Source organism: Manis pentadactyla, chromosome 10 (assembly GCF_030020395.1).
Source record: "Manis pentadactyla isolate mManPen7 chromosome 10, mManPen7.hap1, whole genome shotgun sequence".
NCBI classification, from domain to species: Eukaryota; Metazoa; Chordata; class Mammalia; order Pholidota; family Manidae; genus Manis; species Manis pentadactyla.
Window position 1 is genome coordinate 97,860,714 of NC_080028.1, and position 23,108 is coordinate 97,883,821.

Here is a 23,108-nt window from a genome sequence, read left to right on the forward strand (position 1 = left end):
CCAATAGAGCGCGGAGAATGGGCCGCTCTGGCAGGCCTGGCTAGCCGCCAGCCGAACGCCTCGCTGTCGCGGGTAACGTTAGCCCACGCGCGCGAGTAGCTGGCTTCGCGGGCCGCGCGTGCGCAAGGCCGGCTCGGGTGCGCGCTGAGAAGGAAGCTGCGAAGGGCAGGTGGGTGCGCGGCGCGGTGAGGCGGAGACCCGGCCGGGAGGACGCGGGGCCCGGTGAGGGGAAGTTTTTTTTTCCAGAAAGTTCCTATTTGACCCTCAGGAGCCCGGGTCCCAGGCAGAGACAGGCCAGAGGGGCAGCGAATGTCTCAGCCGTGCTCAGGGTCAGGGGTGTCCGGTGAGAAAACCGAGACTTTAAGCCCAAGTGACGGGGTCGGGTTGGCCAGTCGGTCCCGGGAAGGATCTGGAGACCAGCGGGTGTGCTTGAGAGAGGGCGGCGGCAGCGTGGCTCTAATTCAGGGGTTATTAGCCTGGACGGTTTCATGGGCTCAGGTAGGAAGAAAATTACACCTTTATTGTTGCAGTGCGAAACCGAGCATTTCCTTCTGTGACTGACCGAGTAGCGTTAGCACTACCTGAAACTAGGTTGTGATTTCAGGTAGGGAATGAGTGTAAATAGTAGTTGGAGTATCTGCAGCCACCCCAGGCTGGCATGTACACTCAGCACTGCTTTTGATGAGGAAATCATGGAATGGTGAGGAGGATATTGCTTCAAAATGGCTGGTAGAGCCAACAGGGGAATTCCAGTGCCCCCCTTCTCCCCGGAGGCTCTTCCGGGTTCTTCTTTCTGCCCTGCTTGCCGCAGGCGCGCCAAACTGCCACACAGAAAGAAGTAGAAAAGTATGAATTGCTCCCCTTGCTTGTGCTCTGGGCTCAGAATTTTAGAGATCGCTTTCCTCTGAGCCCGCCGGTGTGAAATAAACCTATCCTCCTAGACCTCCGAGTGCCGCTTGGTTCTTCCGTCGGGTGATCCAGTCCAGGTTCCGTGACATTTGTTCCCTGACCGGGAAACCCAACCGCGCTGGCCCGTTGTTGCCACCTGTTTGGGGCAACCGTGGGGCGGTGACGGAAGGGACGGTCGTATCGGAGAAGGCGCGCCGTGCCTGCTCTTTCAGCAGTCTCCCACCTGGTCGCCTTGGACCAGTCCAGTTCCGCTGTCGCCGCCAGACTCAAGGCTTGGAAGGTGGGGACCTGGTCCTGACGTCGGATTACAAGGTAAGACCTGGGGCCGCTGACGCAGTCAGACCCTGGGGCCCCTGACAGAGTGGAGGGAGAGCCTGATAACCTCCCAGAGACCTTTTAGAGGTGTCACAGGTAGGGATTCCCAGGGAGGGAATGTTTAAAATCTGGTCTGAGTGTGTGAGTATGCAGACCGACTTGACTTGTCCAGTCAGGACTGATTCTGTGGCTCCACAGGGGGGCGCCTTTAAGGTTCCCAGAAGCCTACAGAGCCTAAGTGGGCCCGTCTGCAATTCCATGGTGAACGGCATAAAGTCTATGGTGGTAGCGGAATAGCTTTCGATCAGAAATCACACTGCTGAGACCGCTACGGCTAAGCGTCATCTAAATTCCTTGGGAACACGGCCAGATGGGCATCTGACTGGTATCCTCTCTGAGGGAGACACCCCCCCTTTGTTTGTCCTTGCGACACCGCTATACAAAAATGGGGATGGGCCACAGTAATATGACAGTCCTTGAAACTGGGGTCAGGAATTTCAAAAAGGGCTTTTCCAGGGATTACGGATTCAAAATGACTCCTGAAAGGCTCAGGACCCTATGTGAGTTAGAGTGGCCCTGCTTTGAAGTGGGGTGGCCACCTGAAGGGACCCTAGACATCCAGGTGGCCTGCTGTGTTTGGCAGGTAGTCACCGGAAAGCCAGGGCACCCAGACCAGTTTCCCTATATAGACCCCTGGCTTGAAATAGCCCAAACCCTTCCCCCTTGGGTACGATTCTCCTGTAATAGGCAGGGACAGGCTAAGGTTCTAGTCACTTCAGCCAAGCAGTCAACAGGACACTGCCGGAAGATCGTGCAACCTCACATCCTCCCCAGTGATCCAGAGGAAGAGCCCATCTTCCTCTGTTCTATGCACCACCAAGGCCATCAGCACCTGACCCCACCGACCCTAGACACACTGCCTCCATCAGCCTCCCTGCCTCTGCCAAGCCCACCTGCCCCAGGTCTGGCAGCCCGACTGTGCTCACATCCAAATTCAAGTGCCCTCCAGATGCCGGTCTGAGAGACGCGGGAGCCCAAGAGGCGTGATGAAGATGGGACCATCCAGCCTGGTCAGTCCATGCTCTACTACCAACCCTTCCCCATGACTGACCTCAGTTGGAAACACAACACCCCATCATACTCAGAAAAGCCACAAGCCCTAGTTGATCTCATAGAGTCTCTCTTCCAAACCCATCAGCCAACCTGGGAAGACTGCCAACAGCTTCTCCATACCTTGTTCAACACAGAAGAGAGAAGGCGAATTATTAAAGGAGCCCGCCAATACCTCGAAGAGCACACACCAGCCAGGGTCCTTGACCGAGGTGCATGGGCCAAAATTGCCATGTCTGATGGGGGCAGCGTGTCCAGGGTCGGTGGGGTCAGGTGCTGATGGCTTTGGTGGTGCATAGGACAGAGGTAAGATGGGCTCTTCCTCTGGATCACGGGAGGATGTGAGGTTGCAGGAACGTCCTGTATGGGACTTCACCACGACTGAAGGACAACCCAGATCTGTCGGTATCAGGAAGCCCTCCTCCCAGGAATCAAGGCTGGGTCAAAAAGCCCATCAACATGACCAAGATATCTTCAGTCACCCAACAATCGGAAGAGTCCCCTGGGAACTACTATGAGAGGCTGTGTGAAACTTACTGTATCTATACTCCCTTCGACCCTGAGTCACAAGAGAGCCAACAAATGGTCAATACCTCGTTTGTGGCCCAAGCTGCCCTGGACATCAGATGAAAGCTCCAGAAACTTGAAGGCTTTGCTGTAATGAACATCACCCAGTTGATAGAAATTGTTAACAAAGTATACATGAAAAGAGAAGTCCAGGCTGAGAGGGAGGCTGAGAAATGGATGAAAAGAAAAGTCAGTCTCCTTGCAGCAGCCCTAAGGGATGATCAAAAGGTAGAGAGAAACCGGCCGCCAAGAGGGGGGAAGCCTCAAATCCCTCTAGCACAGGATCAGTACGCCTACTGCAAAGAAAAGGGGCATCGGAAAAATGAATGTACCAACTGAGGAAAAGTCCCAAGGCCCAGCCGGTACCTAAAAGAACCTCATGAAAGGGGACTCATTGGCCTGGGAGGGGCAGAGTTAGATTGACAAGGACTGGGCCCTCTCACTCTGGGCCCCCACAAGCCCACGGTCACAGTAAAAGTAGGGGCCCAAACTGACCTTTATAGTCAACACTGGGGCTGAGCATTCTGTGGTTACCTCCCCTGTAGTCCTCTTCAGCAAAAGGACTGCAACTATCCTTGGGGCCACAGGGACATGGGCAATACAACACCCTTTTTCCAGACCCATCGATGTGAACTTGGGGGCCACAAGGTCCAGCATGAATTTCTTTACCTACCCTAGTGCCCCATTCTCCTCGGCTGAGATATGCTCTCAAAACTCGGAGCCCAAATAACTTTTGAACCAACTGGACTCACCAGCCTCAAGCTAAATCCGGGGCAAGAAGAGTCAGGGTCCCTCACACTGGCAATAACCACACCCTGGGAAGAGGAATGGAGGCTATTCTGTATCCAGGCCCCATCAAGTAGCCCACTTGAATTCAGAGCTGCCTTCCCCTTGGTATGGGCTGAAGACAGCCCTCCTGGACTTGCCCATAACCTAGCCCCTGTCATTGTAGAATTATCTCCATGGGCCCAGCCACAGAGACAGCTGCAGTACCCTCCTTTCAAGAAGGAGGGTACTGACCAGTTAAGACCTGTGGGCCATCAATAGGGTGACTCTTTTTGTACCCAGTGGTCCCAAACCCATATACCCTCCTCAGCCAGATCCTGGGGTCCACCAAATCCTTCACTTGCCTAGACCTAAAGGATGTTTTTTTCTGCCTCCGGCTTGCCCCCCAGAGCCAGCCCTTGTTTGCTTTTTAGGGGACTGAACCGGACATGGGGCAGCAAATGCAGCTAACATGGATGTGGCTTCCACAAGGGTTCAAGAACTCACCCACTCTCTTTGGAGAGACATTGGCCACAGACCTTGCCAGCTTTCCGAGGGAAGCCATGCACTGTGCCCTCCTCCAGTACGTAGATGACTTCTTCCTTGCCAGTGACACCCAAGAGAACTGTACAGAGGGCACAAAGGCCCTCCTGCAACTCCTGTCAGACTTGGGATACCGAGTCTCATGGAAAAAGGCACAAATCTGCCAGCAAGAAGTCCGGTACTTGGGCTTCCTCCTCAGCCAGGGAAAGAGGGCACTAGGGCCGGAGAGGAAAAGTGTCATTACCTCCTTACCCCACCCCCAGGCAAAGAAGGGCCTACCAGACTTCCTGGGGGCTGTGGGTTCTGATGATTCTGGATTCCTGGATTCTCAGGGATAGTGAGATTCCCCCTACAGTCTCTTAGGGGGGTCAGACCGAGAGCACCCTGTCTGGACAGAAGAGGCAAAAGCTGCCTTCCTAGGAATAAAGGCTGCTTTAGGACAGGCACCAGCCCTAGGCCTGCCAGATATAGAAAAGCCCTTCAATCTTTTCATACATGAGAAGGAAAAGGTAGCCCCTGGGGTTCTCACACAGACTGTTGGCCCCTGGCAGTGGCTGGTACCATACCTGTCAAAGAGACTGAGGAAAGTGGTTGCGGCAGGATGGCCTCCATGCCTTGGGGCACAGGCGGCCACAGTTCTACTCATTAAGGAGCTGGACAAACTTACCCTGGGACAAGAACTAAATGTCAAGGTCCCCCATGCTGTTGTGTCCCTCATGAACACACAGGGACACCACTTTCTCTCCAACTCTCGGCAAGCGCAATACCAAGGGCTGTGAAAACATGCAGGTCACTCTTGGAACAGTACAGACACTGAATCCAGCAACCTTCCTTCCCACTGAAGAAGGAAACCAGATCATGACTGTTCTGAGGTAACTGATGAAGTCTATATGAGCTGTCTGGATCTGCGGGACCAAACAATATAGAATCCAGCGCTCACACTATTTAGTGATGGCAGCCGTTACCTACAGGAAGGTATCCAGAGAGCAGTTTATGCAGTGACCACTGCCACTGAGGTCTTAGAAGCTAAAGCCGTACCGGCCAGATGATCAGCACAATGGGCCAAATTGCATGCCTTAATCCGAGCCCTCACCATCAGTGAGGGCAAGTCAATATCTACACTGACTCCTGATGTGCCTTTGCCACTGTACACATTACATACATGGGGCAATCTATAAGAAAAGATGTCTCCTCACTGCAGCAGGGAAAGCAATCAAAAACAAGGAAGAGATACTGAGACTCCTCGAGGCCATCTGGCTCCCAAAAGAAGTAGCAATTCTACATTGCAAAGGGAAACAACCCTACGGTGCAGGGAAATCACCTGGCAGATGAAGGAGCTAAAGCAGCAGCCAGTAAAGAGACAGGTGAAGCTCCTTCCCTCACCATGGCCCTGACGCCCCCAGTGGAGGCCTCTCCACCCAAATACACTGGAAAGGAAAATGACTGGGCTGTGGCTGAAGGAGCCACCCTAATCAAGAAAGGGTGGTGGATGCTGCCCAACAGACGCATCTTTGTCCAAACTGCAACTGAGGGCATCTAGTTAGTGAGTACCACCAGCTCACCCACCTAGGAAAGACTGCACTGGAAGCCCTCCTCAAAAAGCAATACTACATCAGCCAGTTGACAGCATTGTGTCGGGCAACACGTCAGAGGAAGTGTGTGACTTGTGCCAGAAATAATGCTCGATCTGTGCTGCAACCCCCGCTAGGTGTCCAAAGGGCAGGAGCTGCCCCCTTTGAAGACCTAGAAATAGACTTCACAGATGTCCAGCCAAGCAGAAGGTTCAGATACCTCCTAGTAATGGTGTGTACATACTCTGGGTGGGTCAAAGCCTTCTCAACCAGGACAGAACGGAGCTGAGAGGTAGCCAAAGTTCTCCTGAGGAAGATGGTACACCAGTTTGACCTACCGTCCACAATCCACAGTGATGATGGATGTGCATTTGTAGCAGATGCTGTACAGATTTTAACCAGATCTCTCAGCGTCGCCTGAAAATTCCACACCACCTATAGGCCCCAGAGTTCAGGGGAAGTGGAGCAAATGAATCATACCCTCAAGGGAAACCTAGCCAAGTTTTGTCTGGAAACCAGCCTCCTGTGGCTGGACCTACTACCCCTGGCCCTTCTGCATGCCCATTGCACAGTCAGAATACAAGGGTTCTCCCCTTTTGAACTAGTATATGGACGTTCCCCCCTCCGCCCATGTCTGAGGAGCCTTCCAGGGAACCTACACCAAATAGGGGATGAGGGAATAAGAGAACAGCTCCAAGCCTTAGGAGCCACCCTAAATGAGCTACAACAATACACTATAAAGAGAGCCCTGATCTCCTCAAGGGCCCCAGTACATTCCTTCCAGGTAGGGGACTCAGTCTGGGTCAAAGATGGGAGAAAAGACCCCCTCAAACCTCAGTGGACTGGGCCCCACATTGTTGTTCTAACCACCCCTACTGCCCTCAAGGTCTCAGGCATCACCCCGTGGGTCCACCACTCCAGAGTGAAGAAGGCCCATCATCCTAAGGAGGGGCTGCGCCAGTGAGAAATCCAGCCAAACCACAGGCTCTGGCTCCCCTCCACCTTTACATCCGACGAGGACCTGTCAGTGGACATCTGCACGTGTGGTTCCTGGCCCTCGTCAGTGTAGGATCCCTCCTCCTGGGGACTGGACTCTCCCTTGCCACCCCTTCTGATTGTATCTTTCCCCACAAACTTGCAATTACTGCTGCCTATTGGGTGACTGTAGGATGCATTGCTGTGCTTACTTGTTTACATGTCTTCTTTCCCTTCCCTTCCTCCCCCTTGCTTCCGGGGAACCTCAGTGTCAGTGCATAAAGACAGACAAGTGGGGAACTGGGTTCAGTGCCTACACCTTCATGCCTGCCAAATGTTATGATAAAAACAAGGCCACCCTTTGCCTCCAAGATGGGAAAAGGTATTGGACTGGGACGGTAACTAAACAAGACTCAGACTGCATAATTAGGGGAACAAAGAGGGCCACTGTCTGTTGGACCTACCTCACCCACACTGGGACGTCTGATGGAGGGGGAGTCCAAGATCAGGCACGAAGGAACAGGGACAAGAAGGTCAAGGAGGTCCTTAAGGCACTGACTGAGGGATAAGCCTACTGCAGTATTGACCTCAGGAATCCAAAAAGTGACTCAGACCCTAGCCCTCATCCATCAGGTCACCCAACTCTTTAATGCAACATACGAGTTAATTCAAAATATCAGCAACAGTATGCAAGCTTGTTGGCTATGCTTACACTTAACTCACAGGGCCTATATTGGCACCCCCGTGCCCTCATACTGGAATTCCACCCGAACAGTCAAAGGTAATAACCAGACTGAACTAATTGGTCCAGTAGTTTACAACATCCAGTTCCTCAATGCAGGCAATATAACATGCCTGACTGACCCAGGGGTGGGCAACATTAGCCGTGGCTCTGTACCGGCCCAGCTGCGTTCCAAAAACCAAACCACCAACCAGTCAGAAACTTATTGTGCCTCCCCCGGGAGTTTCCTCCTGTGTGAAGGTACTGTCTTCTGATGTCTCCAAGTCAATTGGACAGGTTTGTGTATGCTGGTCTTCCTCACCCCCACCACCTCACCCCCGACATGTCTGTCCAGTCTGACCAAGAAATTGAATGGGCCCTTGACCCCCTTCCAAAGATACAAAAGCAGGCAGTTGTAATCGGGGCTCTGTTGGGTGCAGGAACACTCTCAGAAATCAGAGCAGGGTCAGCCAGCCTAGGCTCCTCACTCCATTTTTATCACAAACTTTCCCAAGAGCTAAACGAGGACACAGAAAAGGTTGCAGACTCCCTCCTCTCCTTACAAGGTCAGATCAATTCACTTGCGGCCTGCAAGCTCTAGACCTGCTCATGGCTGAAAAGGGAGTAACCTGTGGTCCTAGGAGAAGAATGCTGTTACTATGTAAACCAATCAGAGTAACCACAAAAATCAAAGAACTAACTGCATTTCAATATTTCTAAGACACACATTTTTTTCATACTTTAACAGCTCTGAAATTGCATCTTGTAATGCATCCTAAAGTAAATGGCACGTCATAGTTTAAATGACTGTATTATTTTCTTTTGCAGTAGTAAAGAAAATTTTGAGGCATCTGGCATCCAGTGCATTCTAGATTGGATGAAAATCTGCAATAGGATATTCTTTTTCTGTTTATTGCATGTTGGATGTTCATCTTTCAGCTGATTTGTAAGAGCAGCTTATCAAGAGAGTGTGTCTCATCATTGTTACATTTTCTGTTTCTGCCCTGACTTTTTGTTCTTTTGAAATTGAACTTTAACATATTTCATAGTAAAATTTGTTAGTTTATATCCTTAAAAAAAAAATCAAAGAACTAAAAGAAAAAATATTAAAGAGGATAAATGAATTAGAAACAGGGCATATGGGGGCTCAGCCAGTGGTCCTCCTGGTTGCTCCCATTGGCTGGGCCCTTTGTCTCTATCCTCCTCCTCCTCACTGTGGGCCCCTGCATACTAAATGCCCTTATAAAATTCATAGAAAACACTGTCATAAATTGAGTCACCGCTCGTGTACTGGCTTTGCAAAGCTACCAGTCTATCATAAATCAAGATGATGCCCCTTAAAAACAAAATGTTTAGAGGGGCATCAGGGGGGAATGATGAGGAAAACATGAATGGTGAGGATATTGCTTCAAAATGTCCAATAGAGCCAACAGGGGAATTCTAGTTCCTCCCTTCTCCCCCAGGGCTCTTCTGGGTTCCCTGCCCTGCTTGCCACATGCCCCAAACTGCCACGTATAAGGAAGTAGAAAAGTATAAATTGCCTTCCTTGCTTGTGTGTTGGGGGCTCAGACCTTTGGAGATCACTCCTCTGAGCCCACCGGTGTGAAATAAACCTCCTACCCTCCTAGACCTCGTGCCGTTTGGTTCTTTCGGGCAATCCAGTCCATGTTCCGTAACACTTTCACAAGATGACAGGGTCTCATTTTTTTAGTGTGCAGAAAAAGAGGTGTATATACTGGTATAGTGTAAGTTAAAAAAATTTTTTTTCACTATTGACATTATTTGGTATTGTATTTTTTTGTAATCCTGTGTATTTCATGTAATGATGCGAACACTTTATTTAACATGGTTACTTGAAAATTTTAAATTACTTAGGTGCTGTCATTATATTTCTGTTGGAGTCACAAGCATCACCAGTTAGGGACTGGTAAAGGCTCTCTGCCCTAGTGTCACTAGGGTGCTGGTCAGAAGAGGCTGTCTATTATGTGGACCTGAATTCAAAGCAGCGGCCGGTCTGGCCCACCATCCTGCTGCAGGATTCCCAGGAACAGTTACTAATCTCTTCAATCTGCTGTCACTTCTGGGGTCTTCTCAGTGGTGACCATCTAATATAACTGGACCTTAACATATTTTCATGCTGGCTGTTCTGACATTTTGTATAAAAGAGTATCCGGTATAAGGAAGTACAGCACGGAGAAGACAAGTCACAGCTCTCTATATAGCATCTAACTATGTTGATGGACAGTGACTGCAATGGGGGAGTGAGGATAGATACTATGGGTGAATGTTGAAACCACAATGTTCATTTGAAACCTTCATAATATCAATGATACTTTAATTCAAAAATTCAAAAAAAAAGTTGCTGGTATACAGACCAGGATCTCTAACTGTTCAATAAAAATACAATCGGAGTACGTCAGTAATTTAAAATTTTCAAGTAGCCCCATTAAGTTAAACAGTTGTGAAATGAATGTTAAATTTTCTTTAGCCAGGTATAGCCAAAATACTGTTATTTCAACGTGTAAAAAAAAATATTCTGTATTTCACCATTTTTTTTTTGTACAAAATCTGTAACATCAGATGTCTGATTTACACTTGAAGTACCTCTCTGTTCAGACTAACCATGTTTCAAGTGTTCAGCAGCCACAGGTGGTCAGTGGCTATTACATTGGACATTACAGCTGTGGCCCATTTGTCCACAAATTTTGCAGGAAAGAAATGCTTGCATTAGAGGCCCAGAATGCTTTTCCTAATAATAAGTAATAGCTACAAATTTTTCAGCACCTGCTAAAAATCAGGAACCGTGCTAAGGACATCTCACATAACTTTCATAACGTTGTGGTGAGGTGAGAGAGATTACTCTCTTGCAGCTGAAGAAATCCAGGTGCAGGAGGGTCAAATAATGGGCCCAATTACACAACTCTGGCCAGAACTCAAACTTACCTCTGGCTTCAGTGCCCCATCTCTTGGATCATGGCTTGATAATATCATTCGCTTATGTCTATCAAGGGCTTACAGTGCCAGCACTGTGCTACATGTTGTATTATCTGAGACCTCATTTGATCATTGTTACAGTGCTGTGTGGGCAAAGGTTAACCCCAATTTACAGGTGAGGAGACTGAGGCCAGAGCAGTGAGTGCCCTGGAACTCATGGATGGTTGTTTGGCAAAGCTGAAGTCTGAACCTGGGCTTTCTAATCTTAGGGCTGGGACTTGTAACCACATCTCTGTCTTCTTTCTGCCTTTTGTGATTATGAACCTAAGTTGACTTCATTATTTTTTTTTTGACCCACGCCAGGCCCTGGAGGGGAAAGCCGGAGATGGACTTCATGAGAATTGCCTGGCTCTTCTCTGGCCCCCGTCCTGTGAGCCTGTGTGCCCTGCAATGCCCTGGCCCTCTCAAATCCAGGTGGGCAGGAGGCAGAGAGGGACCTTCGTGGCTGAGGGCCATGGGGCTGACCTGGCCAGCGCCAGCAGCCTTCAACAGCTCTGTCTCTCAGCTGCCTCTCAGCCAAGGGAGCCAGAAGAACATGGGCAACCTCAGCTCGGAGAGCCAGTCCGGCCCCACCGCCACTCAGGAGGAAGAGGAGGAGGAGGAGAGCTTTGGGACAATTTCCACCAAATACTCCTCCTGGAGATTGTTCCGCAAATCGACAGCCCAGTTGTATAACCTACGGCTCAGAGAACAGAGTGTTGAAGATGAGGAAAGGGAGCTGGAGCCAAAATCATGGCAGGGCCGGAGAAACACCCCTTACTGGTACTTCTTTCAGTGCAAACACCTGATCAAGGAAGGAAAGGTGAGGATCCTGCTTCCCTAGTTGCTCAGTATTTTGTGAGGAGCCCCTACCTTCCCAATCTCTAAATGTTGGGATGCTTAGGGCTCTTCTCTGTCTTGACTCACCTCCTGGAGACTTCCAGGGTCCCTTCCTTGCTGCAGTTCTCATGCCCGTGGACTCCTGATCTGCATATCCAGGGATCTCCTTGCCATCTCCCCTACACATTGGCCTGGAATATTTGTTCCCAACCTTACACTTTGTTCTTCTTACTAAATGGCAACCCTGTTACTCCATATACCAGGCCAGATGCCTTCAGTCATTCCTAACTCTCCTTTTTCTCTCACCAGCTCTAGCCTCAAAATGTCGCCAGTGCTAACACTTCTTGAAACCCGAGCCCTGCACCCCTGCGCCTAGCCTTCTCCTTGTCCCCCTCAGCTGTTCCAGCACTTGTCCTGCCTTCTTGCCACCTCTTGCCCATGTCTTCTTGCAGCACAGAACTGTCTTGTTAAAGCAAAAAGCAGATCACATCGCTCCTCTCTCCAGAACTCTTGCTGTATTCAGTGACATTGGTGTTCATTTCCTTAGGTATTGATAAGGTCGTTGGCGTTTAAGTCTCTTAGAGGAACGTGTTGGAAGACTTTATGAATGAAATGATAGTATGTCTGGAATTTGCTTTAAAAAATTCAGTTTGGGGAGTGCAGAGTATGGATGAAACAAGATTGGCCAAACGTTAATAATCATTATAGTAATAATATTCTCTTTACTTTTGTGTTATTCAAACTTTCCCATAATGAAGACTTGAGAAATAAACAGAGAAGCCAAAGTTCTAACAATGGCTTAGGAAGCCTGCAAGATCTGCCCTCCATACCCCCCCACTTACCCCTCACTGACTCTGCTGCAGCTGCCCCAGCCTCCTCTCTGCTCCTCCACCTCCTAAGCACACTCCTGCCTCAGGGCCTTTGCACTGACTGCTCCCTCAAGTGACCTTGAGGCTCCTTTCTGCAACTCCTTCACAGATGTGTTCACCTCTCACCTGAAGGAGGCCATGCTTGGCTGTTGTATCTAAAACTGAATCTCCTATGCCCTTCTTCTGGCACTTCTTTATTTTGGTCCATAACCTCCATCACCATTTGAAGTACCATATGTTTTTCTAGTTATCTCATTTGGCATCTGTCTTTCCACCCTAGAAGATGCGTCCTGTGAGGGAGCTTCTCTTGATTCACAGCTGTATCCCCAGCAAATACACCCTGCCTGGCACAGAGTAGGACTCAGTAATTACTGGTTGAATGAATGGATAGAAAAAACAAAGTGGTAAAGGAATGAACTGAATATTTAAAGGGGATGGTGTAGGAGTAGGGATGGGACACAGGTGGCAGCAGGCCAAGGGGATTTGCATTTGGAGGGAGCTGGTCACCCAGGGCTGCTGTCCTGTGCCATCTTAGGACACACTTGCTGTGAGTGACCCCCTGTGACAAGTGTGGCACAGTGGCCTGCCATCCAGCTGAGACCCATGAGCTGGCATGGGTGAGATCACCAAGGAAACGGGGTAGGGCGGACCCCAGGATTCACAGAATTCATGCTTTCATTAGTGCCAGGCCCTGGCTTCACTCTCCACTTGAGGCCCATGGGTATGCAAAAACATGGCCCCACCCTCGAGTCCACCTTTCCTCTGGCAGGAAGGCAGCCATGGCAGTGGGGCTGAGAGTTTTCATACGTAGGAGTCAGGGGGTCTTTTCTTCCTGGCTACCATGAAGCTCCCTTGGTGCAGAGCACAGGGACCAAGAGTCTGGTTGCAAAAGCCTAGGCTGGGTGTTTGGCTCCTGGGCAGGCCTGGTCTTGGTCCTAGGGAGGGTCCCTCAGCCCCAGGCTCCCTCCCTCTGCTGAGGGTCTCTGAGGCCACCCTGAGCCCCTCCCTTTCCCACCCCAGCTGGCTGAGGCCCTGGACCTGTTTGAGAGGCAGATGCTGAAGGAGGAGCGCCTCCGGCCCCTCGAGTGCAACTACACTGTGCTGATTGGTGGCTGCGGGAGGGCTGGCTACCTGAAGAAGGCCTTCAGGCTCTACAACGATGTGAGTGTGGGCGTGGGGCGAGGCTCCAAAGAACATTGGCTTTGGGACCAAAAAGAGTGGGGTGCAGATCCTGAAATGTCACCTGCTAGTGTGTTCCCTTGGGCAGATGATTTAACCTCCTCAGTCTCAGTTTCCTCATCTCTGAAGTGGAGGTGACCTTGGGTAATTACATGAGATGGCGTGGGAAGACCTCCAACACCTGCCTGGGGACCTTGGCAGGCCCCACCCATCCCACCTCCTTCTCCCTTGCTACTCCCAGTTTGTTCACGTCCCCCTTCACCCCAACACCATGGACACACACACTCACCTTTCTTCCAAAGCTGGTCCTTTGAAAAAGGTCTTCAATTCTTCTTGGGAGATAGTTCTACTTTATAGTCACCCACCTCTTGGTTTATATTTGTCATTCTTAGAGCCAGGAAGCTGTTTCTTTCTTGAGTCAGGAAAGAGCTTTGCCTGGGAGGACCATAGGCTCCAGCAGAAGTGGCCCCACCTTCTCCTGCAGCCAGAACTTGGGAACATCCTTTATCCCAGCAAGAGATTTTGGGAACCCTGGTCTTGCCACTTGAGACACTCCTGCTCCAGGCCTGATCTCTAGCTGGAAGCAACAGGGAGAAATCGTAGGTACAAAAGATAAAATAACATGTTCTCTGAAAGACCTAATTCAATGTCATGGCATAAAAAGATAAGAGGCTTCCCTGACTGACTAGCCGGCAGAAAAGCATCAGGATGCTAAGTGAGGGGGTTGTTTATTGCAGTTCTTGTTAACAGACGACCAGCAGCACTTTCTTACACTTGGAGGTTCCTTAAGTGACTTCCCACATGTCATCTGCTCAGAGAAGCCCAGGCCACTCTCTTTAACCTTAGTTGCTCTCTGTCACTCTGCTGTTTTTTTTTCAATAAACCTTTTATTTTGGAGTAATTTTAGATTTATGGAAAAGTTGCAAAGGTTAGTATAGTAAGTTCCCAGATGCCCCTCACCCAGCTAACCCCCATGTTAACTCCCTACATTAAGATGGTTCACTTGTCAAAATTCAGAAACCACCTTTGGTACATCACTCTTAACTAAATCCAGACTTTATTTGGGTTTCACCGGTTTTCCCACTAATATGCTCTTTCCAGTCCTGTATCTAGTTTGGCTCCCCATCCTGGCTCCTCCACTTGGTGATGTTTTCTGAGTTTCCTTGTTTTTCATGACCTTGACAGATTTGAGGAGCACTGGTCACGGATTTTGTAGAATGTCCTTCAGTTGGAGTTTCTCATGACCAGACTGGGGTTATAGGTTTGGGAAAGGAGATCACAGAGGTCAAGCACCTTTCTCATGTCAGGGAGTACACAGCGTCAGCGCGTCTCATCACAGGTGACATTTACCTTCGTCACTTGTGGAAAGTGGTGTTTGCCAGGTTTCTCCACCTGTGCTGCTTTCCCTTTCCATCCTCTGCTTTGGGGGTGTCCTCCATAGCTGTTGTTACTGTTGTTGAGTTATTTGTCTGCTGGGTGCTTTGCTGTCTAGAGCAGAAGCTCACTGAAGCCAGGCTGTGCCTGTCCTGGTAGGTGGTGGCCAGTACCTGGCTCCGAGCAGGTCCTTAGGACACATCTGCCGAGCATGTGAACGCACAAAGAGCACATGTCCTCCCTGAAGCTGGCATCCCTGTCCTCATTTTTCAGATGAGGAAATGGAGGCTCAGAGAGATGAAGTGCCATGTCCAAGGTTGCCTTGCTTAGGAACATTGGGGCTGAATTTGCACCCCAAATGGCCTGACTTTAAGGAAGACCAAAGCTTTTTACACTCCTCTGCAGCAGCTTGTCGCCTGCCCTCTCGGTCAGGTGGCCCTTCTCTGGGAAACGGTGCTTGGCTTTCCCAGCAGCTTCTCCCACTCGAGTGTTGGCCTCGCCCCAGGTCTGTGGCTTCACATGACTGGGGCCTGAGAAGGGCTGCCATCACACGCTCCTGCTGCTGCTCCAGGAGCCCCTCTCCCACCTGACCCTTGTAACAGACTTTCATGGTGATGATATCATCCCCATTTTTCCAATGAGGAGCTAATGTGCCCCTGGCCCTTCAGTAAACGCTAAAGCTAACATTTGATTGCCCCCTCCCGCCCTTTTCCAGACCAGATCCACCCAGTGGACCTTAACAGTCACGGCGGCCTGGTCAGCCAGAGGGTGGCAGCATTGGGAGGACCCTGTTGCCAGCACCTCAGGCCCAGAGTGGGGCGGACGAGTCTCAGGGCATGGATGGCTTCTTGCTTGGTGTGTCGGGGATGTGGACTCAGTTTTCAGACTCCCTCTGGCTGAGTCGATTTGGAGAGCTGAGCTTTGACATGTTACATGGCTCTGCCTGAACACGGGCGCAGCTCCCACACCTGTTTAATGCAGTAACAGTCTCTAGCTTCCACCCGGTGAGCCTCTCACCTGTTCAGCTGATCAAAAGCCATCTCCAAGTTTCTCCCCATCTCTACAGATGAAAAAGTGGGACCTGGAGCCCTCAGATGCTACGTACACAGCCCTGTTCAACGTCTGTGCTGAGTCCCCCTGGAAGGACTCCGCTCTGCAGAGCGCCCTGAAACTACGGCAGCAGCTCCAGGCCAGAAACTTCCAGCTCAACTTGAAAACATATCATGCCCTGCTGAAGATGGCTGCCATGTGTGCAGACCTCAGAATGTGCCTCGATGTGTTCAAGGTTGGGGGTGCCCCTTCCTGCTGGTTCTGGGGCAGGTGTGAGGCTGTGGCCATCTGCATCCCTCATGCAGGAAGGCTTGGGCCGATGAGGGGTCCAGACCCAGGCTGGACTTGGGTTCACAGAGGACTCTGGCTCTGAGGCCTGTCTGATAGAAAGGCCCCTGTGAGGGTGGCGGATTGCGTGCAGTGCCAGGAGTGGTATCCTGCTGTGTGGGACTTGGTGGTCCTGCAGGGAGGGTGGGCTGCACAGTGCTAAAGGTGAGCCCGTGCTCGCCAGGGAGGCCCTCCTGCTTAGAAGGAGCAGCAGGGCAAGAGCCCCAGCGTCCAGCAGCTGTGGAGTCCAGTGGTAGGGGAGCCGGGCTTGAGGGAGCAGCTGTGGAGGCGTGGGGGTGTTGAGCGGGGGCCCATCTCTATCAGCTCCTCCTGCTCCCTAGCCGCCCACAAGAAGGATTTTTATTCCCAGTTCACAGAGAACAAGGAGAATAAGGAGGTGAAGTGAGGAGGACTGTGAGCAGTGTGGCGATTCTGCCTTCTCAGGTTGCAGCTAAGTGAGACAGACTAGTTAGACCTAACCAAAGGCTTATGGCCAGCAGGGAAGGTCCTAGGGCCCCACACCAAACCTCAGGAGAGCCAGGAAGTATTGGCACAGCATGCCCTCTGCAGCCTTTTCCTAGGCCTGGCAGGCAGGGCTCTCTCTGCTTGATGTTCTGCCTGTCTTGCTCCCTCCATCTCTGACCTACTCCTCATGAGGTCTCACCTGCCCATCCCAGGAAGGAGGGCCCGATGGACTGTCTGGGCACCACATAGAGCAGGGCAGCCTTTGGCTGCCTTCAGTGGCCTACCCCGCCAGAAAGGCAGGGCCACAGGGCCTTGAGCCTGGAGACCTCCCTGTGAGTGACAGTTCCATTCACGGGGTGCTGTGTGCAAGGCAGGTACCTGAGGCTTTTGGAATAGGGCGGTGTGGATGATAGGCCTCTGGCCTGACTTGTCCAGAGACATCAGATGGGTGTTTTTAGGCAGGTCGCTCTGGCTGATGGGAGACAGCTGCGATTATCCAGGAGGAGAGCCCAGGCTGCAGGCTGCCTGAGGTGGAAGGGTGGGCAACAGAGGAGAGGCAGGAGAGCAGCAGGGGTGAAGCAGGAGCACTCACCTGATGAGAGGGACAGAAGACGGGCCTGAGGAAGAGACCCAGCAGGGCTGAGAGGTGCCAGGAGCATCTCCAAGCAGCAGCTAACCCCAGCTGGCTGTAGCTGGTGCCGTGAGCACTTGCCCTGTGCAGGCACCACCCCTCAGGGTCGTTCCAAGGATTCTCCAGGGCAAGTCCTGCCCATGATCCCACGGCAGATGAGGAAACAGATTTGACGCCTTGCCTGCTCCCACAGCTGGCCTGGGATGAAGCTGGGCCTGGAAGTCAGCTCTGTGCAGTCCCAGTGCCTTCAGTACAGCAGCTAAAAGTGGCTGCTGGGGTGGTCTTTGCAGAGGGGCTGCACAGAAATGATTGTAGCAGCCAGGAAGAAAGGTCTGGGCAGGAGAGAAGCACAGGCCACAGTAGGACAGCTGTGCTCCAGGGCTGGTTCTGAACCAGCCACACAGCAGGTGCAGGCCCGCCTCTTCAAGATGTGCACACCTGGGCCTGCCTCTGTGGTTCTGCCCAAGTCAGACCCATCAGGCTGGGCCTTGGATCTGCCATGGGTTCTCAACAAACCACCGTGTTCCTTCTCCCAGGAAATCGTCCATAAAGGGCACGTGGTCACAGAGGAGACCTTCAGTTTCCTGCTCATGGGCTGCATCCAGGACAAGAAGACTGGTTTCCGATATGCCCTGCAGGTCTGTCCCTCCCGCTCTGCCTCCCTGCCTCCCCTGCCGCCCTTACCCTGCATGCTGTGTGGGGTGTAGATGATGATCCTGTGTGCTTTTCTTGAGCACCACTACTGCCCTGTGCTGGGTGTTTTTACAGTTGAAATCTTTCAGCCTTCCCAGAGCACACTGCTCTCCCCATTTTACAGATGGCAGGGAAAGGAACCTTTGGAGGTGACATGGCTACCATGTGAGTGGGGGCACAGCCCCACTCTCCCACTCTGCTGGGTGGCCCTTTGTGCAGCAACCCAGATCTGCCAAGCTTCCGGTCTCTGAATGCCTACAGCATACTCACCTGTGGTGCATGTTCAAGCCATGCCCCATCTCTGCAGCATCTCTGCAGGTGGGACCCTGGAGTCTGCCTTTGGTCCTGAAAGACTCTCACGCTGCTCTGACTCCACCTCAGATCCCCAGAGGGAACTCCCCGGTCAGGTGGGAGGCAGGCCAAGCAGTGGCACCACGGCTGCTTTCCTAGCTCCTCTGAGTTGGGAAGAACTGGTGCTCACCTCGGGCCTCCCACTTAAGGTGGGGCCCACACACTAGCAGCATCAGCCTCACCTGTAAACTTGTCAGAATGTAGGCTCTCTGTCCCACCCTGGCCTACTGCATCCAGATTGGCATGTCAGCAAGACCGCCAGATGGTTGGTCCACTCAGAATCTGAGCTCCAGGGATCTGGGACAACCCTGGACCAAATGCTTGCCTCCCTTCTGCAGACTCCCTAGAAGCAGTGGCTACTGGCCATCCTCTGGCCAAGGTCTGGTTCCTCCCTTTCCTTGGCCTAGATCTGTTCTATTTAGAAACAGCCTTTGATACTAATAATCAGTTTGTGCTGCACACTTGCTAATCTGCTCAAGCTAGGCACCATGAGTCCTGTTTTACAGAGGAGGAAACTGAGGCTCATAGAAGTTAAGTAACTCACCTATGGTCCCACAGCTACTGAGCACTATAGGTGAGATTTGAACCAAGGTCCATCTGATTCCAGAGCCTGAATCCCTGCTGCTGTGTCCTGCCAATCCTCAGTTCTGTCCGTGTACCCCATGGAGGTTGCTGCCAAGATGCTTCCCTCCTCAAGACCCTGTCCCCTGGGCAGTGGCCCTCTTGCTTGCTGCACCACCTGGGCCTGACCAGCCCATGCCTCATCTGCGCACTCGTCCCTTATGAGGGAGTGAGGTGGGAGCACTCAGCCCCAGTGAATGTGGTCTGCCTTTGAGCCTACAGGCGGAGGGGCCAGCGAGACCATTGGCATCTTAGAAGCAGCACAGTCCGGGTTTCAGAGTGACCCAGACATGATTAGAGTGGCCCTTTGTGGAGAACACAGCAAGTAAACCAGACACTGTGCTGCAGGGTGAACACGATCTCATCTCAAGAGGAGCGGCAGCAAACAGGGCTGCTGGGCCCAGAGCCTGAGAGACATTCTTCCTGGCTGAGTTCCCTTCACTCATGCCTTGTCCCTGTCTCAAGGAAGCCTGAGAAGGGCTTCAGTAGACACTCAGGAAGTGCAGCTAATTCAGTCCTTAAACCAGCCTAGACTCTTCCAGAACCTAGCCTCTGGTTGTCCCTCCCCAGGGGGATACAGAGAAGGCAGGCAGAGACCCAGGGCAAAGTCTGCTTCTTGGTACCAGGGCCTGGGGAGAGGGCTGAGGGGTGATACTGTAGAACAGTTGGGGTGAACTAGAGAGAGGGAAGGCGTGGTGCCCCTGTGGAGTCTCCTGGAGTGTTCCCAGGTTCTCAGCATTCTCTGCCATCCAGAGCATGGTGCTGGCTGCCTGTGGTCCTTCCCACGGCCTGTGCATCTGCCGGCTGGGTGACCCAGGACCTGCGGCACCAGAGACTCTTCTCACAGAGCACAGAGCTGACGCTTGTTTCTCTCGGGCAGGTGTGGAGGCAGATGCTGAGTCTGGGGCTCCAGCCAAGTCGGCATGGCTACAATCTGCTGTTGGGGGCAGCTCGAGACTGTGGCTTGGGGGACCCAGAAGTGGCCTCAGCTCTGCTCCTGAGGCCAAGGGAGGAGATGGTCCTGCTCCAGCCCCCAGCACGTGGACGGTGGGCAAGGCGGAGAGCTCGGGCCAGTGTGGGTAACAGTGGGTCAGCCAGGCTGCATGTTGAGGCCCTGGAGAGGCAGCTGTTTCTGGAGCCTTCTCAGGCATTTGAGGGACCTGCAGGACCTCAAGAGGCCAAAGTCCCTGGCAAAGCCCTGTCAGAAGTGGAAACCAAGGTAGAACCTGGCCACATGGTGGCCGTCACCCCCGTGGCCCCGGAACTGCCTTCCTGGGGGCTGGAGGCCAGCCTCCTGGGCCTGGAGGCTGTCCCACCGACAGTTGTCTCCTTTGGGACTGTGACCACACCAGCTGACAGGCTGGCCTTGATGGGGGGCCTGGAGGGCTTCCTGGGCAAGATGGCAGAGCACGGGCTCCGGCCCGACATCAAAACCCTCACACTGCTGGCTGAAGTGGTCGAGCCTGGGGGCCCTGAAGACTCCTCACTGCTGACCGTTCTGGACACACACCAGGTGGAGGCTGACGTGACATTCTTCAATACACTGATGAGGAAGAAGAGCAAGCAGGGCGACTTGGAGGGGGCAACGGTGAGCAGCTCAGAGGCAGGCCCTGGGCTTTCTCCTGGGCCCCTGCCCCTGCCCTCCTCTGCCCCTCCGGCTGCAGACCTGGCTCCCCTGTCAGGTGTGTCAGCCATTCCTGCAGTGGGTGGGCAGACACTCTGGAGCTCTTGGTGAGCCAGCCAGCTGCTCTGCCCACCCCGAGGAGCTCACAGGTTGGGCGGCAGACACCAAACACATCCTCACTGACGACGGGCACAAGGCACACAGGCTGATGGCACCTAGTGTCCTTGCAGTCAGCCACCTGCACCTCACTGATGTGGCGTGTACTCTGTGCTAGACGCTGTCCTAAGAGCTTCACACCTGCTGTTTCTTTACCAACCACAGTAGAAGCCCTGCTGGTGTGTGGCTTTCTCTATTTCACAGATAAGAATCACCAGGGCCCTCACAGGATTTTATCCCTTCATCCAGCACCTTCTATGTGGTGCCTGCCTTTTTTTGCCAGAAATACTGACCTGGGCACTGGTGAGCATTAAAAATGGCCATAGCACAGCCCCTGCCTGCAGGCCCCCAGTGCAGAGCACACCTTTCTCTAGACCAGCTGAGCATGGGGGAACCCTCCCTGGGGCACCCCTGACCCAGCTGGGCCAAGCAGGCATCCTCTTCCTCAGCCCCAGCCCAGGCTTCCTTGAGCACTTCCCACACTTGCCACAGCCTTGGACCACAGGACTGAGAGTCCCCGACACCCCTGGTGCTCGATGGACATAAGGCCTGAGTGCAGGGATAGATGGCCGAGATGGCAGGAATAGAAGGGGCATTGGGGAGGAGGGACAGCATGTAGACAGGCAGGCTGGAAGGCAGGGTGTATTTGCAGAGTGGCTGAATTCTGGGCACTGGGTTCTGAGAGGTGGCTGGACAGGACACTGGACCCTTGAACGCCTGTCTGAGTTCAGTGCCCACTGTGGTCAGCAGAGGGAGTCATGAGGCCCTGGAGCAGAGCTGTGCCACAGGCTTTTCCAGAAAAGGCTCTTGCCAGGGCTGGTAGGTTACAGCTTTTGGTGATGCCATGTCCTCCCCTGCAGGCACTGCTGCCAGTTCTGGCAAAGAGGGGAATCACCCCCAACCTGCAGACATTCTGCAACCTGGCCATCGGGTGCCACAGGCGACGGGATGGTCTGCAGCTGCTTGCAGACATGAAGGTGAGCAGGCCCAGGCCTGGGCAGGACCCACGGCTCCGGGGGGCAAGCTGGGGCTGTTCAGGAGGAGAGCTGGCTAGGAGGCAAGCCTGTATATGCAGGCAGCATAAACAGTGTGTGTGGGAGCAGGGGGAGCGGGTTCACTCGGCTCCATGTGTAGAATGAATGGTGATTGCCCTGGTATGGGGAAAAGGGGAAAGGGAGCTGCTGTAGGAGTGGGCATTGAGAGCAAGCAGTGTTACCATCTTGAAGGTGGTGGCGGTGGGGTGAGACTGAGGAGTGGGGACAGGTCTTGGCCCCAACACTGAAAGGATTCAGAGAATGACCAGAGCAGGGCTGTTTCAGAATTCTTGGGGGCGGGGGAGCAGTAAACCCACAGCCAAGAGCCAAGGAGGTGGTCTCCTGACGACAGGCACAAGGCACACAGGCTGATGGCACCTAGTGTCCTCGCCAGTCAGCCACCTACACCTCACTGATGTGGCCTGTACTCTGTGCTAGAGTTTACTGCCTGAGTCCATTGATATCTGTGAGCAGCATTTCTTTTTCTCTGAGTTCTTTGGGGATGAGAGGGTAGGCCCTGCTTGGGACGGGCCCACAGGGGCACATAGGCTTTCCTTCTGGAGGAGAGAGTAAGGTCACCATTACTACAAGGTTCTGCCCTGTCTCTGGCTGCTGGTCTACAGAGCAGATGTGACTGGCCAGAACTCCCCAAGAAATTGGGGACGTGCCACACTGGGCCACCTTTCTTCACACTGTGTCCTATGTCACCATCCCCTTGATTGTATTTGTGATGTTCCAGAATTGCCAGATGACTCCCAATACCCACATCTATAGCGCCCTCATCAATGCGGCCCTCAAGAGGCTGAACTACACCTATCTCATCGACATTCTGAAGGACATGAGGCAGAACAGCGTCCCGGTGAATGAAGTGGTCATCCGCCAGCTGGAGTTTGCAGCCCAGTACCCACCCACCTTTGACCGGGTAGGTGCACCACGCTCTAACATGCCCACCACTACCTTAACCAGCACCCCCTCTCCATACGCCTTTCTGTGGTTCTGGCCTTCTGGGATTGGCATTCTCTTGCTTTAAATTCTCAGTGGCTTCCCTCTGGAGGAATCCCAAACTCCTTAGACCAAGGTCTGCAAATCCTTCTCTATGTGGCATGGTCATCTCAGGCCACTCTTCCCTTTGTTCACTCTGTTAGTCCCATTGGCCTTCTGTCATTTCTAGATACCGCCAGCCTCTTTCCTGTATCAGGGTTTTGTATTCCCTGGTGCCTTCAATAGGCTCCCCTGCTTTTCACGTAACTGTGAAGGCTCTCTCATCCTACAGGTCTCCACTTATGTGGCTCTTCCACAGAAATGCCCTGCTGTTACATACAGCACTGTTCCTTTCACATGTTACACAGCCTGTAATTACATGTGCATGTGTGACTCTGGCCCTCATGAACCGTAAGGCCCTTGAGATGGAGACTGTCTTGCTGGCCTAGAGATGCTCAACACTG

The 23,108-nt window shown here is 52.5% G+C and overlaps 1 protein-coding gene across 5 annotated transcripts in view; it reads left to right on the forward strand.

Moving 5' to 3' along the window:
• Nucleotides 1–49: 49 nt before the first annotated feature.
• PTCD1 (pentatricopeptide repeat domain 1) overlaps nt 50–23,108 on the forward strand; it is a 26,232-nt gene continuing 3,173 nt past the window's right edge. The window contains exons 1-9 of one of the 5 annotated variants that reach the window (XM_036897106.2): nt 50–169; nt 942–1,221; nt 10,774–11,272; nt 13,179–13,319; nt 15,778–15,996; nt 17,721–17,822; nt 19,730–20,437; nt 21,490–21,606; nt 22,403–22,585. In XM_036897106.2, coding sequence (XP_036753001.2) covers nt 10,796–11,272; nt 13,179–13,319; nt 15,778–15,996; nt 17,721–17,822; nt 19,730–20,437; nt 21,490–21,606; nt 22,403–22,585 — 1,947 coding nt within the window. In that variant the 5' untranslated portion in view covers nt 50–169; nt 942–1,221; nt 10,774–10,795. Of the gene's footprint in view, nt 223–320; nt 344–941; nt 1,222–10,773; nt 11,273–13,178; nt 13,320–15,777; nt 15,997–17,720; nt 17,823–19,729; nt 20,438–21,489; nt 21,607–22,402; nt 22,586–23,108 lie in introns of those variants that run through there. The other 4 variants (XR_005027121.2, XM_036897105.2, XM_036897107.2 and 1 more) reach the window with 4 other exon arrangements.